The sequence below is a fragment of the Pezoporus occidentalis genome, unplaced genomic scaffold, assembly GCF_034315485.1.
Source record: "Pezoporus occidentalis ecotype Australia unplaced genomic scaffold, CSIRO_AGI_Poc_V1 ctg59, whole genome shotgun sequence".
NCBI lineage: Eukaryota > Metazoa > Chordata > Aves > Psittaciformes > Psittacidae > Pezoporus > Pezoporus occidentalis.
Window position 1 is genome coordinate 4684599 of NW_026915932.1, and position 17221 is coordinate 4701819.

At 36.8% G+C, this 17221-nt stretch overlaps 1 protein-coding gene across 1 annotated transcript in view; it reads right to left on the minus strand.

The window, feature by feature from the left end:
• The window catches only part of DNER (delta/notch like EGF repeat containing), a 128272-nt gene that overhangs the window by 9654 nt on the left and 101397 nt on the right, over positions 1-17221 (minus strand). The window contains exons 9-11 of the mRNA XM_062638984.1: positions 8192-8314; positions 4776-4889; positions 3569-3700 (exon numbers count right to left, since the gene is read on the minus strand). Of these exons, the coding sequence (XP_062494968.1) occupies positions 3569-3700; positions 4776-4889; positions 8192-8314 (369 nt within the window). The remainder of the gene's footprint in view (positions 1-3568; positions 3701-4775; positions 4890-8191; positions 8315-17221) is intronic.

Below are 17221 nucleotides of genomic sequence, written 5' to 3' on the forward strand. Positions count from 1 at the left end.
CTTTAATGTTTCTGAAGTGATGTTACTGCAATATGCTCAGTTAGGATGTGGGAGAAAGAATATAACTGTGCGCTGTTCCATTTTGGGATGGGTTTCTATTTCTGTTCTGCAGCACATTCGTCACACATGGTGATTTCTGTCAAGTTGTCAGACTAGGTCAAATTCAGCTCTACTGTGCACAGATATATGGTAAGACGGTTCTTATTTAGATTCTGTGTCTTCTAACTCTGGATGATAAAAGGGTAAGAGAAAGGTCTTCCTTTCTTCCTCACCAGATAAAAATATGAAGACTAACAGCTTATACTCCAAAGGTCAGAAATAATATATGACAGCTCAAAATCACAGTATTCTCCGGTGTCATAGTAATGTTTGTAAAATTAATTGCAATATTAGTTTTCAGTGTCATATACACAGTCTGTACCAGAAATTCTTCATAATGTTAGTTTTCAAGTAACCACATGGTTTGGCCTACCTCGGTAACTACATTAATAATTACAAAATTGGCAAAGTTAATGATATTAGCAAATAACCAGCAGGCATTAGAGAATTCATATGAGACATTTTGTAAGCATTTTTACAGTGAATGCTCCATTAACTTTTTAGGAAAATACATTTCATTTTGAAAGGAATACAGTCCTCTTTATAATTAAGACCAATTTAATCCTATATAACTGGAATTGCTAACATTGGTAAGGACCATAAAATGATATAATAAATATCACAGTTCATCCAGGCAACATAAATCTCGCCTAGTTTTTTGTATATAGAACATTTGAAAATTAAAGAGTACAGTTTCACAAGATAAACCAGAAATCCTGCTATGGTAGTCATTGGTGAAAAAAAGGGGAACCATTAAAATAGTAAATAGAGAGTTGTTCTACAAAAAAAGGCTAAGTTTTAACAACCTCCTTAATGGCTAGTAATAGAAAATCATGAAAGATAAAACGTGATCTATTTAATCAAAAGACTCCTGAGCACCAGTTTGTCTCCCTCTTGAGAAACCTGAAGTCTCACTTCATTATGTCATTTTCTAGCATTCAGAGGGACAGTCCAATACAAAGGAAGTCAGTATGCAGTGTTAAAATTTAATTTCCAATACATCATTAACCATTATGTGCAAATTGCTGAAACAACATGATAAATATGACAAGGAGATACGAAAAGCTCAACTGCAGCAGACTCAACCTTTACAACTGAACAGAAATCCACTGCACCATTGACTCAACTCCAGTGAGATCAGAAGTGCTGCACCTATTTATAAAAGAGTTGGGTATTGCCTTTCTAGACATGAATAGAATTGGGTTTATGTCAGTTGGTCAACCCGTAGCTTAGGGAAAGTCAGTGAGTGCAAAGATATTCCCATGGACCCATAGTTCTGTAGAAAAAAATGTGCAGATCTAAATGCTTTTAAATCCTTTCTGCAAACTGATTTCTTCAAAACTCAATTCCTCTCTGCATAATCCTTTATATACCTGTTAAGATCCAAGCAATTTAGGAAAGTTTCTACAGCTTTGTGTATACACCCTTGCATCGGTTAGCAAGGCTGCATATCCACACTTATATCTGACTACTGTGAAGTATCATGGTGTCCCATAACAACACATCATTTTACTCTGATCCTGTGTCAAAGTGACATTTGCAGATGTTAAGCTTATTGAAGAAACTATTGTTAGCCTTCAAATTTTAAGCTTAATTGTACTTTAAAATGTATCTTTATGTGACTACACAAACATTTTCTTTTTCTGTTTTCATTCAAGACCAATCCAAATCAGAATTTTCTAGATTTTTTTTTATATCTCTTATGCTATTACATATATGCACTCTATTAGCTATCCTGATTTGTTGAATAAATAAAACTCCAACACAGTAATTTCAACCTCTTCAACTAGGAACAATTGCCATGAAATATACTATTTATTCTTCAGATATTGAGCTGGAAAGAAAAGGTCTAATGTTTCTGGTTGAGAATCAGCCTTGCAGTGTTATCAATGCCAGTTAACACTCAGATAGTTCTCTGCTTCCTGTCATAGCAGTCACAAGATAAAAGAACAAATCAGTCGGTAAAAGCAACAAACAGTTGTCAGTGAGAGAATAAATCAATCAGTAAAAGCAACAAAAAAGTGCTGTTCCTTCTTCCCATCATTTTAACTTACACAGCTTGCAAATGCATACTACAAGCAGAAAATCCAAGTTCTTGAGCAGCAGGCAAGGTCACTGCAGTTCAGCTATAAACAGATGCTATGTGTAGAGAAATAAGCACTAAGCAGAGACAATCCCCTTGCTCAAGAGAACACAGTTTAAGCAGAGTTTTTTATCCACTATCTCTCTCATACACTTGCAAAAGTGTACAAGGTCTGAAATAAGTTTATATTGACTAACTACAGATGTTGACAGCTTGAACCTGCTGTCGTATATAGTGCTTAGGGGCAGACATCCCTCATAGGGGGAAACAGGAATAATTGAATAGCTGGACAGTAGAAAAGGGTCCTTCCACTATCTGCTCTGCTTCCCTCATTTTTCCATATATTTATATGCACCACCCTGTGTGTCTGTGGTGCAAACAACCAAACTCTTAGTAAGTAGAGCGTGCCAGCCAAAGGAGAACTCCAGAACAAGCATCACTGAGCCCTGCAGATGGGCTATATGAAATCAGAAAGCACACAACCCTGTCTGTTTCTCTCTGGCATCTATTCATTCCATAATATAGCAGGAATGTGATTGTTACTACATTGAGGTACTCCAGGAAGTATATTTCCAGGACGATTACTGCTTTCTCCAATAACTGTACTCACCTCTGTCATCAGCCCACTACTTATTAACTAAGGCAGACAGAATTGCATTGACTCGGACATCCATGTTTCAGGTATTGCTAACAACAGCATTGGCAGTAAAAGCTCATCTGAACATATTTTAGCATGAGCAATATGGCATACAGGCAGCACTCAAAATCACACTCCCAACATTCCAATGGCTCTGTACTGCGCAGGGAAGCGTGTGTGCCATTCACAGGGCAGCAAAACATCAGAGCTGCCACCATTTTTGGATTAGCTAGCAATGCTCCTCTACAGTCTTTGCTTTCAAAAGAAGGCACTGAAACTGAATTCAAAGCAAACAATTACAGGGAGAGGAGGTCATAAACCTGTCAAGATAAAACTTTTGCATCAGCCCAGGTGTGAACAGAGTTGTCTCCTGGATTAAAGTTCCACAGTTGGGCTTCATACTTTCTTCCTCTCATGGACCTTCTGCTGCTCCATAAGGGTGAATTAACAGTGAAGCTTTTCTCTATTCTAAGAAGCAAGATAACTAGACTGCCTAGTGTCCAGCTGTGAGATAGCATCTCTGACAATCTAGTCCAATGTATTCCAAAGCAGGGTACCCAGAAAAATAATTTTCTAACTTTCATAGCCACTTTTGAAATGTTATGGCCTAAAATAAAATTCATTTAACAGAATTTTGGTATCCTACAGATGATTCAGAGTATTTGTGCAGGCATTTATTCACAGTCAAATACAATTTCACTATTATAATATATCATTTTTAGAAATATTTAGAAAAATACTAAACTTACGTATTTCGCAGTTTGCACCGACCCATCCATGTGGACAATGGCAGGTGTAACCACCAGGCTGATCTATGCAAGTTCCAGCATGGTGACATGGGTTGCTGTCACAATCATTTACATCAATTTCACAATCTTCACCTTAGAAAAAAACAACAAAACCCAAATTTCTGTATAGTGGGTGCCTCACGTAGCAGGTACATTGTCAGTCATTTGATTTCTCTCTAGCTGCAAAACACCTTAGAGCTCAATATTATCTTTTTTTCTCAGAGCTTCAAGTGTTCTATAACTGTTTCAAGAAAAGAGTCTCATATAGCCTCTGAGAAGGAAGCATTATCCTCATTCTTCCAGGTGAGGGCTAAGTGACTGGACTAACATCAACAAGACTGCATGTCTCATTTCTTTAATATAAGCCCCATTCCAAGAAAATGTGGTATAACAATTTAGCACATATATTCTGAAGTGTTATACAATAATCTATCACACTATACAATAATGTACTGCTGAGAAACAGCCACTGTACAGTGGAAAGCTAATTCTTTTTTAAAAAATGCCCATTAATTAGCATAGATCAAAAAGCATTATTTGATCTGCAAAACAGCTATGAATGGGTTTATCTTTTGCTGTCACATTTGATATTACCTTACATGACTAACAGAGCATCAGGTTGTAAATTACCTTGACAGCAGATATTTGGATTACACTAACCATGTCAGTTTAAATACAAGGCCAAAGGATGAAATGGGCTGCTTACCATTACTCTGGAAGTGTAAACTGATCCATAACGAGCACATTGGCTTTTTAGCAATTGGATATTGAGGTCATGAGCAAGTAGTTTCTTCAGCTCACAGTAATTAAGGTCAATGTGAAAACATTTCCCAGTTTCAACAGTGTCCAATTAGTATATTGACTTACCTGGAAATCTTCAAAATGCTACGTTTAAAATGGAATCTAGTCTCAAGCAGTAAGGCCATGAGGTATGTCAAATAGTTGTTAGCTTAATGAATTATCTTTATTTTGCTTCAAATTTTTTCAAGTTTAAAGCAGTTGCAAGTAATATCAAGAACTTTTCATTCTCACTAGCCTGATTACAATTCAGCAAAGTCCAAATTCATTTCTTTCCTTGAAGAAACAGTCTTAACTTGGTATGCATCTTCTCTTGGACACAATGAACACTGCCAACTAGACATTCTGTGTAATGTAACAAATTACTTGCCTGCATATCCAGGTGCACAGATACATGTAGCATTTAGGCCTTCACTGTCACAAGTGCCACCGTTCTGACAGTTGATGTTAAGACAAGGATCTTTGTACAATTCGCAGTGCCTTCCTGAAAAGGTGAAATTAGTAATTGCCATTAACATGACCTACACTGACAGCAAAAAATCAGTACATGTGAAAACTTAATTTCACCTGGATGAGCACAGTGGAGTGCAGCCTCCAAACCTGTCCTATTAGGTGAATGCCATAAGATTAAAGCCATATATTTTACGGTGCTTAAATTTTTTACATACATGCCTCTGTTCTTCTGACACACTGAGGCTTTGGGATAAGAAAGGTAGGATAATTTCTGCTTATAAGAACTGCAGGAGTGTGTATGAAAAAACAATGGCATAATAAAACATAATCTGATCAGCTATCTAATATTCTTAAATAAAATGTGAACAATAATAGTCTTCAGTAGAATCGTATGTAATAACTTTTTTAATAATACACATAAGCATTCTGACGTCTCTCACTGACTTTTGCAGGAAACTTAGTATAAGAAAGCAATAAAGAGAGAAATTAATTTGTTCAAATGTATAGCTAAAACTAAATAATTGGGTGGCTCAACTTCATGCCACTACCTTTGCTCTTTCATTCTCAGGTGTAGTCTATGTGAATTCAGTGGCTTTGCCTTGCAGAAGACAGTGCAAGCTATATGTGGCATACAGAACATAAAGCACAGGAAACTCCCACCTGGAAATGGGACAGAGGCTCTACTGCCATTGATACCTGCATCATTTTCTCTGGAGCTACTTTTCAGATAAAACCAGAAAAACAAATGCATGACTGACCTGACCAATGCATGAATGGCATTTCATACACAAAACTAAATATACATATGTGACTAATGAATGATCGGTGAGACTTTGTTCATAATGTATCTAGTACAGTGAAATTAGTTTGCATTTAACATACCTGCTTAAATTAATCCATTAATGTAAGTTTTAAGTCTAAATCTAAGTCTTACTACAATTCTTTGCTTGGGAATGAATCCAAAATGACCACTTAGCTGATATCTTAAATTGTCTCCCAAGTTTCCCATTATACTTTTTACAAGAATATCAACAAACAGAAGAGCAGGACAGAATTTTAAATACTTCCATGTGATAACACTTAAAAATTGCAAACACATTTTTCACCTTTTAAGGTGGCTTACATTTCTAAATCCTTACTGGCCTGCAAACTGTAAAGATGCAGTTAACAGAAACATAAACTCATATTGTTTATTAAGTGCAAAAACTGCAGTGCAGCTTTGGCATCAGGAAAATGTTTCTAGTCATGAGGTAGTGAATGACAGTCAAGGAATTATGTTGCTCGTGGAGGTTACAGAAGCCATAATGACAGAGGACGAGAATAGGTTAGACAAATACATGTGAAAAGTAGACATGCATCTGATCCTGCCATATTCCTGCCCAACCTCTTTCATGAATACAACTGTGTTCCACTGGAATTGGGTATTTTGTGAATTTGTATTTGGAGAGTATGAGACACAGAACTATAGAGAGGTAAAATTAATGAGAAAACAGTCTCTAGAGAAAAGAATATGAGAAAGAAAATCAACACCAAAAAAGGAAGAAATTGGACACTTCAGACGTGTACAAAAAATTTATTTTATGAGTGAATGATTAAAAGGAATTAATTCTCTAGTGTTCAACACTGCAGTTATGCACAGCAATGCAAGCTTACTTGAGTTATATTTTTTAAATCCTATTTAAAAAATTCTGTAAGTTAATTGTAATAATTAAAAAATATATAAAAGCAATTTATTTGAAATGCATGTAGATTTACATATATATATACACACACACATACTCACTCACTACAGACCTACTGAAATCATCTGGTCAGTCTGTCAGCAGCAAAAAGCCAGAGCACTCTACTTTGAGCATCCTGCCGCTAAGCAGCAGAAGCCAGCAGAGCCAAAAGCACGCAGGTACATGCTGGCATACACTTCAGTCCAGAGAAGTGATAACAGCTCTTGTCTATTTGCCAGCCAGGGGTATGGAGGCAGAAAGGGGTACTGCAGATTGGGGGGGCTGGGCTGGTGGTAGCAAAATTGAGGCCTCTAATGGCCCACGTTATCTTCAGCCGAATACCTCAGGTCTATTAATGCCACTGAATACCTTAAGTGATAGATTGAAGAAAGTTCAATAATCCGCAAAAACTGCTTATGGGACCAGGTCCCCTGCTTTCATTTAAAGCAAAATGTGCTGCATACGGAGTGCTTTCAGCTGCTTGTACAGGTTAGATGAGAACAGAACATGAAGTCATACCATTATGGTTAAGTGATCTTTAAACTGCCATGAAAAGCTGAGAGTCATTTCCTCACTAAGCCTCTAAAGTTATTAATTCTGTATCTATTGTCAAACATCAGTGAATTCACCAACATGAAATACATATTTAGCCTCAAGCAGCTGTTAAGTGAGCATTACTTATCAACATAGGTAAGGACTGGTACACTTAATGAGAAAATGGGGTAATGTTCCTTAAAACAGTCATTGTATCTAAAAATATATATATTAATACTAGTACCATATAAAATTACATTCAGTGTGCTCTCTCAGCATGATTCAAAACACAATACACAAAAAGTATAGGTTTAGCCCTCCACAGAAGGACATATCACAGACAGCGGATATGTGCTACTCTGTGTAAAGCTGAAATCCACTGCGAGATAAAAGATTTTGTGTATCAAAACACATACTTTTCTCCTCTATTTTATAAATTACTTGAGAAATGCCAGAGACCAATTCCACTTGGATGCATCTAGGAATAGCTGTAGGTAACATGGGAAAGCAGTCACAAACCTACTACTGTCTCTTGGCTTTATGGTCTTCTAAATGAACAATCAACATAAAGCTTACATTTTTACTCCTTTGTGCTAATCTGTTTCAGACACTAACATTTTATTACTGAGCTTTTTAATTCATTTCACCAGAGAAAATAAATAAAAATGGAATTTTGAAAGGCTTCCATGTAATGGCTCCTAACAATAACTGATGAAAAAAATGTATTTACAATAACTGATGAAAAATCGTATTTACCTGTTATGTTTCCTTTTAAAAACTCCTCACTTTCTAACATATCTTAAAAACAGCAGAAAGAAACAGTACATAAGAAGAACAGAGAGAAGACATTTGTCCCCAGACAAGGAGATGGATTCCTCACAGACCTGCTAAATATGAACTACTCATTTGAATAAAGATTACAGGATCAGGATCTACATTGAGGTTTCTTTCTGTTAATTTTAGAAGTGGGATTTATTTCTGCTCAGTGAAGGATATTATATACCTCTGCCTGTAACAGAACCTACTATGGAAAAATACATAGAACCATTCGAAAAACAAGACACAAACCCCATCCTACCTTCATATTCAGCAAGGCACACACACTCATAGCTGTTGACGAGGTCTCTGCAGGTGGCTCCGTTCTGACAGGGTGCAGAAAGACATTCGTTATATTCCTCTTCGCAGTAAAGGCCATGGTAACCTAAATCACATGAAGAGGAAATAAAACAAGCTATGAAACACTTCCTAGTAAAAATTAACAATTAGGCAGCTACAGACTGTGGGCAGATGCTTGCTGATTGAAATACACTGCACAGACAAGTGCATGTTAAAATACTGATTTTTTTGGACATCTCCCCAAGTGAAAATTACTAAAAAGGAAAAAACCCTGGAAGCACAATGTTCTGAGATAAGCCCCAGTTGTTGTCTCTGCACTAAACCACAGTGAGGCCATGAGCATGGAGACTGGTGACCAAGGCCACCAGAAACAATGAGAATACCCACTGTCTAATTGTAAAAAGCAATAGACTAATATAGACATATCACCTGGCTTTCCTGGATCCTTGCATCAAAGCTGCTTTTCATCAAAGTGTAGATAATTGTATAACAGTAGTTAGAATGATAACATATTTGAACTTTAATGATGTAAAATGTCAAAACACTGTAGAAGCACTAAGATACTTAATTTTTTGCAGTATTCCTGAGCCATAGGCAGGTATTATGGCCTGGTTATGCAGACATAGAAAGTAGGAACACAGGAAAGCTACAAGACCTGTTAATGGCCACTGAGTCATTTGTATCATTAGGTTAAGAATGACACTTGACATAGCACTTTTCTCATTATTTAGTCTGCCATACAATCATTAGTCTTAACAGTAGTTGAACGCTTCCAGACATGGTATATCAGGTCGAAGTAGTACCTACTCATATGAATAACAGCATTAATTAGTATAGCACAACAGAGGAGATAAATGGCTGTAATACTAAAACACGTTTGCCTGATAATATTGGTTATTTGGTATTAAATATGAAGAATCATAAGCCTTGTCATTTTGAAGACTATTATATTTGATACCAAGAAGCTTAAATTCCTCTTCAACAGTCCCAAGTATATACTTCTGTTAATCAAAAGCTCCGTCTTTTTTATTGTTACTTTTTTCTTCTCTTTTTTCTTTTTTTTTTCATTTATCTTTCTTAAGGTATCTTTCCATCTTATCTTTCCATCTCCAGAAGCAATGTCTAAATTTATAAACAATTAATACATCAACAATAAAAAAAAAAGAAAATAGATTGGTCTTACTGCTTAGTAAGTACAAATAATGCATTTAAATGCAACATGAACACTGCTTTCTTCCTGACATACAATCACAGAAGAATTGTAAAACTGCTAGCGTGTTTGACCAGTGAAAAGAGTACCAGGCAATTTGCTTGAGTCTTTCTAAGTAGTTGTTTCTCCCTCTTTTGGGATACGGTGTGCTTCATAATTAGCCCAATTAAATTCTGAACCTTCCCCTAAAGGGATAGATTAAACAAAATATGTTCTTATCTTTTTGAAAGTAGAAATAGTACAAATATTTCTACTAAACCATGCGTCTTTCAGAATGTTTACCCCCTTCCTGGAAATTACAGCAAACAACTGAGTGACCAGACTTCTGCATTTTCTGCATCTCTTCAGCTGTTAGCTACTTGCTGTTATTAACTGCAAATCCTAGAATCAGATTGGGGCATCACACAGGCTACCTCCCTCTCAAGCAAGTCAAAGACCACACAGTTAACATCACCTGAATTGAGTAGATAATTAGAATCATAGAATCATAGAATAGTTAGGGTTGGAAAGGACCTTAAGATCATCTTGTTCCAACCCCCCTGCCATGGACAGGGACACCTCACACTAAACCATCTCACCCAAGGCCGCGTCCAACCTGGCTTTGAACACTGCCAGGGATGGATCATTCACAACCTCCCTGGGTAACCCATTCCAGTGCCTCACCACCCTCACAGGAAAGAATTTCTTTCTTATATCCAATCTAAACCCCCCCTGTTTAAGTTTGAACCCGTTACAACTCGTCCTGTCACTACAGTCCCTAATTAAAACAAATTAGTGGTTTAGATGTTTTAGGAAATGGTTTGGCTTCATAAAACCACAGCATCATCTCTTCTTTACCAGTCCATGGAAAGGTGAAGATGGAAATTCTAGCGCATATAACTTTCCATAGGATAATACCAGAGACACTTAATACATAGTGGTTACTGTACACTCTTTCCTGTTGGGCTGTTATTTTATATTTGCCTTCTACTGAAAAAAAACAAAAAACAACCAAACCCACAGACTGGGAATTTTTTTTATTTGTTTCAAACATCTTGTCTCTATTTGTCAAATTTGCTCAATGTGCTTGAAATTTCATTCTGATGAACAGTTTCAAATATGCTTTCATATTAAAAACACAGGATTACGAAGAATAGACCAAGAAGATACGTATGCTAACATGTACGCTAACAGTAGCTAAGGACATTTATCCTGCCCATACCATGATTAATTTTCTTTAAATCTGTTAAACATTTAACCTTCTTGACTCATCATAGCCAATATTCCCCTTTACCTCCTGCTATTGTGATATAATACACTTAATATGTGCTTTTAATCTGTAATATAGTACTATACACTGGAACAGTTTCTATATACTTTTAAAAATCTTAATTTACTCATTGCATATAGCTATAAAAGCAATAGGTAAATGAGCATACAATGAATGAAGATGCAATGGGCATGAATGAAGATGCCAAGGAAAAGGCCTGTAACACAGATGTAGATTCTGCAGTGTGATTTTACTACTTCAGACAATCGCCAGTTAGTAGCAAAACTTACAGAAATGAAATTAGGACATCTTACATGAACAAAGAACCGAAGTGAGGGGCAGATTCTCAGTAATAATCTATATTCACTTTGCTGGTCTAAATTTCCCCCCAGATTTTCACAGAACCATTGGAAATCCAACAAATGCCACCTCCACTCACCATTTTCTTCCCCCTTCCCCTCCATTATGTATAATTTACCCTAAAACTGTATGAAAACGCATGTTAGTATTGCACAAGATGTATATGCAATTTTACCCATTTGATTCCCCACAAAATTGTCTTTTCATATGAAATAGTTGAATGCAGCTTATTAAGAAACACCTCTGAACCACTTTCTCTAAGGCTGTTGGCCAGCCAATGCAGAATTAATTATGCTAGATGTTATGGGTATTCTTATTAGCGTATGATGAAGTTTATCTAGTTTATGATGAAGGGAATTATCCTTATGTAGTGACAGCTGTAGCCAACATACAAAATCAGAAAGCTTAAAAGAAAAACATATGGGAATTCCCTGTGGTGACCAGAGACGTAATTAGATGTTTTCAGAAGAAAAGTTTTCCACTTCTCACCTTTCAAAGGGAAGAGGAGGAACCGTGTGACTGAACAGTTGTGTGGTTTCCAAAATCAATATCAACCACCGTATCACCTCCTAATCCTAAAATTAGGACAGACACTGCACACAGTGAGGGAAAGATACTTTCTCTCTCCACGAGAGGGCAGATCTCGCCCACACACGATTTCACCCTCGCCGTCCTCACCCTGGCGCCAGCAACTTCCTTCTGCTGTAACTGCTGTGATGGAGAAAGTTCTGCTGTGGGACCAGGCACTAGAGGGAAAGGCGTGTTCCTTCTCATGGAGCTGAGAGGCACCATATCATTCATAACAAGTATTTCTTTTTGTATTTCTGCTTTTAAATAGTATTGATATATAAACCATGTATTATACTGGATTCATACATTTATATTTTAAAAGACTACATAAATAATGTGTTTATTTTTGTTAAAGGATTTAGATGGTAACAGGAGAATTCTTCATAGATAACTTCAAAATCACACATTCTAGTATAGTACCTTCCTCTCTTTCTACTACTAACATTATGATTCTGCTGCTTTTACGTCCACAAGCAATGCCAAACAGAGCTGTTTGCATTTTTTTTTTGCAGTGCTTAACACTTCTGTGGACATATTCATAAAAAAAGAAATAATACCTACATTAACAACACTTCTGTCTTGTGTTCCAGCTGCTGTGTCCTAAGCAGTGAAAAAAAAAAAAGCCACTCTGGGCATTGCAGCTTCAAAAAGCTTCAACTGATATTAATAGACATTTTGTTTTCCAGGTCACTAGAAATTGGATATGCCTTCAAAAACAGCACCTTCATGAACTCAGGCAGAACTTGCTAGTGATGCTCCTATTCTGATGTTCCCTCTTCAGAGGCTGGGGAATGGACAAAAAATCCTTAAAATAAACGATGTCCCTATGTTACCTCTTCTCCCTGTACATGACTGTTCCTCTTCTGCTGGTCTTTACAAAGCAGAAGCAGATCTGTTGCCACAGTCCTCTGGATTCCTAAATCCTTATTTCTGTTTCTTAAGCAACAGGGAGGCTGCCCTGGAGAGACCAGGACATTTGCCTGATGCTGCCTGGCATGGTCCTCAGATAGCTACATGCCGAGGCATGTCTTTGTACTTGGCCATGTTAAAAACTGAAACAGGAGAAAATGTGAAAGGGATTATAATCTGTGTCATACAGGTTGATGAGGAGAAGCTACGGGTTTTCTCAAAGCCTTCAAGAGCAGTTGACAGAGCAAAAGGTGTAGCAGTCCAACCTCCTGAGAGTATCTGCACTATCAGATTAACAAAAGAGAAAAGGAGAAGCTTACTCTCCCCTTTATAAATCAATATAGAACAAAGTTGAAAGCTTTCAAGGTTTTCTTAGATCACTGCTCCTCAGCAGTGATACCCTAACTTATCCACACTTAACACCACCAAATCAAGGCAGCAAGAAAAAAAAACCCTCTTTATGGGGATGAAATTCAACACAAGAGAACTCTGTTTTGAACAGCATCAGTTCATATATATGGCCACTCACTAACAGAGAATTGCATGTTATAAAGTCAAGAAATAAATGTGTTCACTTAAACTCTGCTTATACAACAATTACATAAAAGAAAGAGAGAAGAGTTGCTCTAGATGGCAGGAAGGTAGGAAGGAACATTTACCAGCCATGGCCAGATTGCATGAAGGGTTGTTTCAATGTAGAAGTGGAAACAAGGAAACAGAAAAACAAAGGGCTCCCAGACAGTCTTGAACTGGGATTAACCTAAAGTCACTTCTGCCAGAGCTTGCATTCCTGCCCCAGTTCCAAACTGTGGGAAGGGAAAACACAGAGAGAAAAAAAATGGCTACTGCTGCAGAGAAAAGTTGCACCTGCCTCTGCAAAGGCACCAAGATAGATCTATGCTCCTATAACCATCTATAAAGCTGCATGAGCCAAAAAATCTCCATAGCACTATTTCTCAAGTTGGCACCATTCTTAATACCTTGTGGAATTTTTTCCGACACGCCTCTTTTTTCTTTTTTCTACACACACACACACACACCCCCCCCCCCCAATGTCCTCTATGCGTTATCATGTATATTTTGAAAGTTGAGGGCAGGTGTTAAATGTCTGTACATGTGTACTGCAGTTTCAAACTGCATACCCCTGTGTCTTTAAGAAAGCCAAATGCAAAACTTTTCTGTCACATTTAGTTATTCAATTTCAGGACAAATTTCTTTGCTTTTGGCCAGATAAAATTAAAAAGAATATATTAAATATGTGCATTGGAAATTGATAACAGCTGCTCTATTAAAATAATGGAGTATAAAGAGAAAAAAGGCTTAAGAAGAAAGGTTTAAGAGAAGGAAGAAATCACATTGGGATTCAGGGACTAAAGAAACAGACACAATGGAGTCCCATAAGTTAGGTTTGAGATGGGAAATACAGCAAATGAGCACAAGAATTTTTATCAGGATTAGTTCTTTAACATGAGCTAAGCACAAAAGCACATGATACAAACTATGCGTCGCTTTGCTGCCTGTAAAGGGCCAGGTGATAATTGGGGTGTGGAAGAATATAATTGAAGACATAATGTTTCATGTCCAGTTTAAAAATCACACACATAATACAAAAGTAGGTATTTAAGTATAAGGTAGTAAGTGTATTCAGCTTGGAAATAACTTACACATTTCCCCACCATGCTGGAAATAGGAACATTCATAAGTATTAGACTGCTTTCCAAGTTAACTTATACAAATTAGCTTTTCTATACAAGCTGATGATGCAGGTTATCTATAACAATGCCCGCAGTGAAAGCCGACACATAAAAAAAATCAGTAGTAAATGTCTGGTTGTGCATGTTCTGCAAATTGTGCAGATATGCAAGTTTAACTGTTATCATTTATCATTCTTCGAATCTTAACACTTGCCAAAAAACCATGGTGTCCTGGATTCAGCAGAGGCAGTCATTTTTCTCCTTCTTGGTAGCTGGTGCAGTGCTGTGTTTTGACTTTTGGCCTGGGAACAGAGCTGATAACACTGACGTTTTGGTCTGGCCAAATGTAATGTAATGGATGTAATTGGGAGTTACTCGGAAGGACTAGTGTACTGCGGGGTTGGAGGAGGTATCGGTGCGTGCTCAGTCTGGTGGGGTGGGGCGAGTTATCAGTCGGCTGGTGCTGAGGTGTTGTATTCTCTTCCCTTGTTATTTCCTTTATCATTATTATTATTGGTGGTAGCAGTAGTGATTTGTTACTAAACTGTTCTTATCTCAACCCGTGGGAGTTGCATTTTTTTTGATTCTCTTCTCTGTCCTTCCAGGAGTAGGGGGAGGGAAAGAAGGGGGGGAGTGAGTGAATGAGTTGCCTGACTGGGTTTAAACCACGGCACATGGAAACCAAACTGCCTACAGAGCAAGGAGATTTTCATAGCCCTTAGGCTAATTGGAACTGTTTTAAATTCCTCTTTTAATTTTTGAGGCAGAAGTAACACAGATGAAAATCTAGCTGACACTATGCCTGATGGTAGAAACAGTGCATAAAGGAAGGATGGCATTCAGGTCACACATATGAACAAAACACTGCAGCACTTTGCTTCTCTAATAAGAAATTATATTCTCTGTGAAATACCTAAAAAGAAACCAACAAAAAAAAAAGCCCAAAAAAGCCCAACAACCAAACCATTATGGCATCCTAGAGGTGAACACAAAAATAAGTGGCAGGTTCTAAAGTTTTTAAAACAGTATGTTTCAGGTATACCATATAACCAAGTTAGGAGAAGGTTCTAAAACATCATTTTATAAACTTACTGTTAATATATCTCAAAACCAAATAGGAAGTCAGTGACATGTCTGAAAGTGAAAGACTCCTGTACAAAGAAGTCAGTAGTCTAGGAGCTGGCCCACCAATGCTGAGAGCCTGCAAGCCAGAAAGCCACAGGGTCAAGAGGCAGACATAATTTCTTTCCTCCTTATGTATAGTAATATCTTTCTGTAGTTCAGTATGTTTCTTATTAACCTATTAATCTTTGATAATGCTACTAAACTGCACAAAAATTTTATTAATCTACTTTACAAGTAATACAACAGAGACCATCAAAGTCTCTACAGGCAAAACTGCAACTAGAATCTATCTTTTTAATATACCCATACGTAACTCACCTACTTTATCAAATTGCTTTTTGATAGCAATACTAGGAATTCCCAAGTTTAATTTCGCTTATCCACATTACATGTAATAAAACAACACTGGCAAAGTGTGCATTATGATGCATCCTAAATGCTGATCTACACAGAAGTTGACTCCCATTTATCTACTATCCCTTTAACTCAGGGAAATCTCTGAAGATAATTGGTCCAAATCCTGCTGGTATGACTTAAAAAAACTGAAAACAAACATAATGGTATGTTCATAACAATTCAAAGGCGTAAAAGAAGGAAACAAACTATTCTGGTTGGACCTATCTTGCTAACAGGTTCAGTTCTTTAACAATATTCTGAAATGTTATCCAAGTTTTAAAATTATTGCAGGTTAATGACAAGCTCACACAACCTGGCTTTTTGTTTCATCTCTATATGAAAGAAGTAATCATATACGTAGAGGGAATTCTTTCTGAAACAAATTGTCATTCTTAAAAGTGAAGTTTACAGCAGTCTACAAAAGGTTTGGAAAGAAATAATAGATATACACATATATATTTCCCATGAAACTTCACACATGGAGCAACACAAAAAAGTTCAACTACAGGTGTGCCATATATGGTCTTGGATGCAACTTCTACAGCTTCTCATCTGGCTAGCTTTTAAATACACAAATATTATTTTAATAAAAGCAAGTTTCCATAACATGAGAGGTCTGTGACTACTTTTAAGTCCTGAGAGACACGGGATTAGTTTGAACAAAAATATCAACAACTTATAATCAGGCTTAGGTGACAAATTTCAGAAAAGAAACCCCAACTTTTATTTGTCCAAGAATATTCAACTAGCTTGCTTTTTTTGATTGTTTGTTTGTTTGAACCAGAGGCAAAGAACAGAGTGAAGATAAAAGCCTCCTTGTTTTACTTGGAAAAAGAAATACCTAATTTTTTCTACTATGGATGACTTGAGAAAGGTCACTGGTGCTGGACAGCTCCAAATACTCCAGTTAGAAAATCAAACCCCTTTTTATAACAGAAAGTTGGAAGAAAAATTTCTTGCACTAATTGGGAAATCCAGGTTTCTGATGACTTGAATTATCTTCCAGTCCCAAGGTAGAATATCTCTTCTTGTGTTTTGATTTCTACAATTCAACTCATTTAAATTGTGACAAATCTTTTCACAGCTTCACAAGAGTATACAGGCACAGCACTGGTAGTCTTAAAAATGTGCTTTTTCAGTCCCTGTGTTTTTTTCAGTCAACTGTTGTTGCATTCATATATTAAAACCCACTTAAATATTAAAATATATTGACACACTTTGATCACTTTCTTTGGTGTCCAGAGTGAGGCAGTTCCTCATCTCAGTAGTTTCTCCACCCTCTGTAGAGATTTTTCTTGGCCATGCCTTAAATGCTTGTACCTTTCAACATCTAGAAAAACAGCAGTTTTCTGATATGAATACAAACCAGTTAACAAAATACTTGCTATCCAATCAAGGAATGGGTTGATATTATCAAGTCACTTTCATAGCCCTACCCACTGACATCTTTTTTTCTCCATCTTTATGTTTTTTATACTT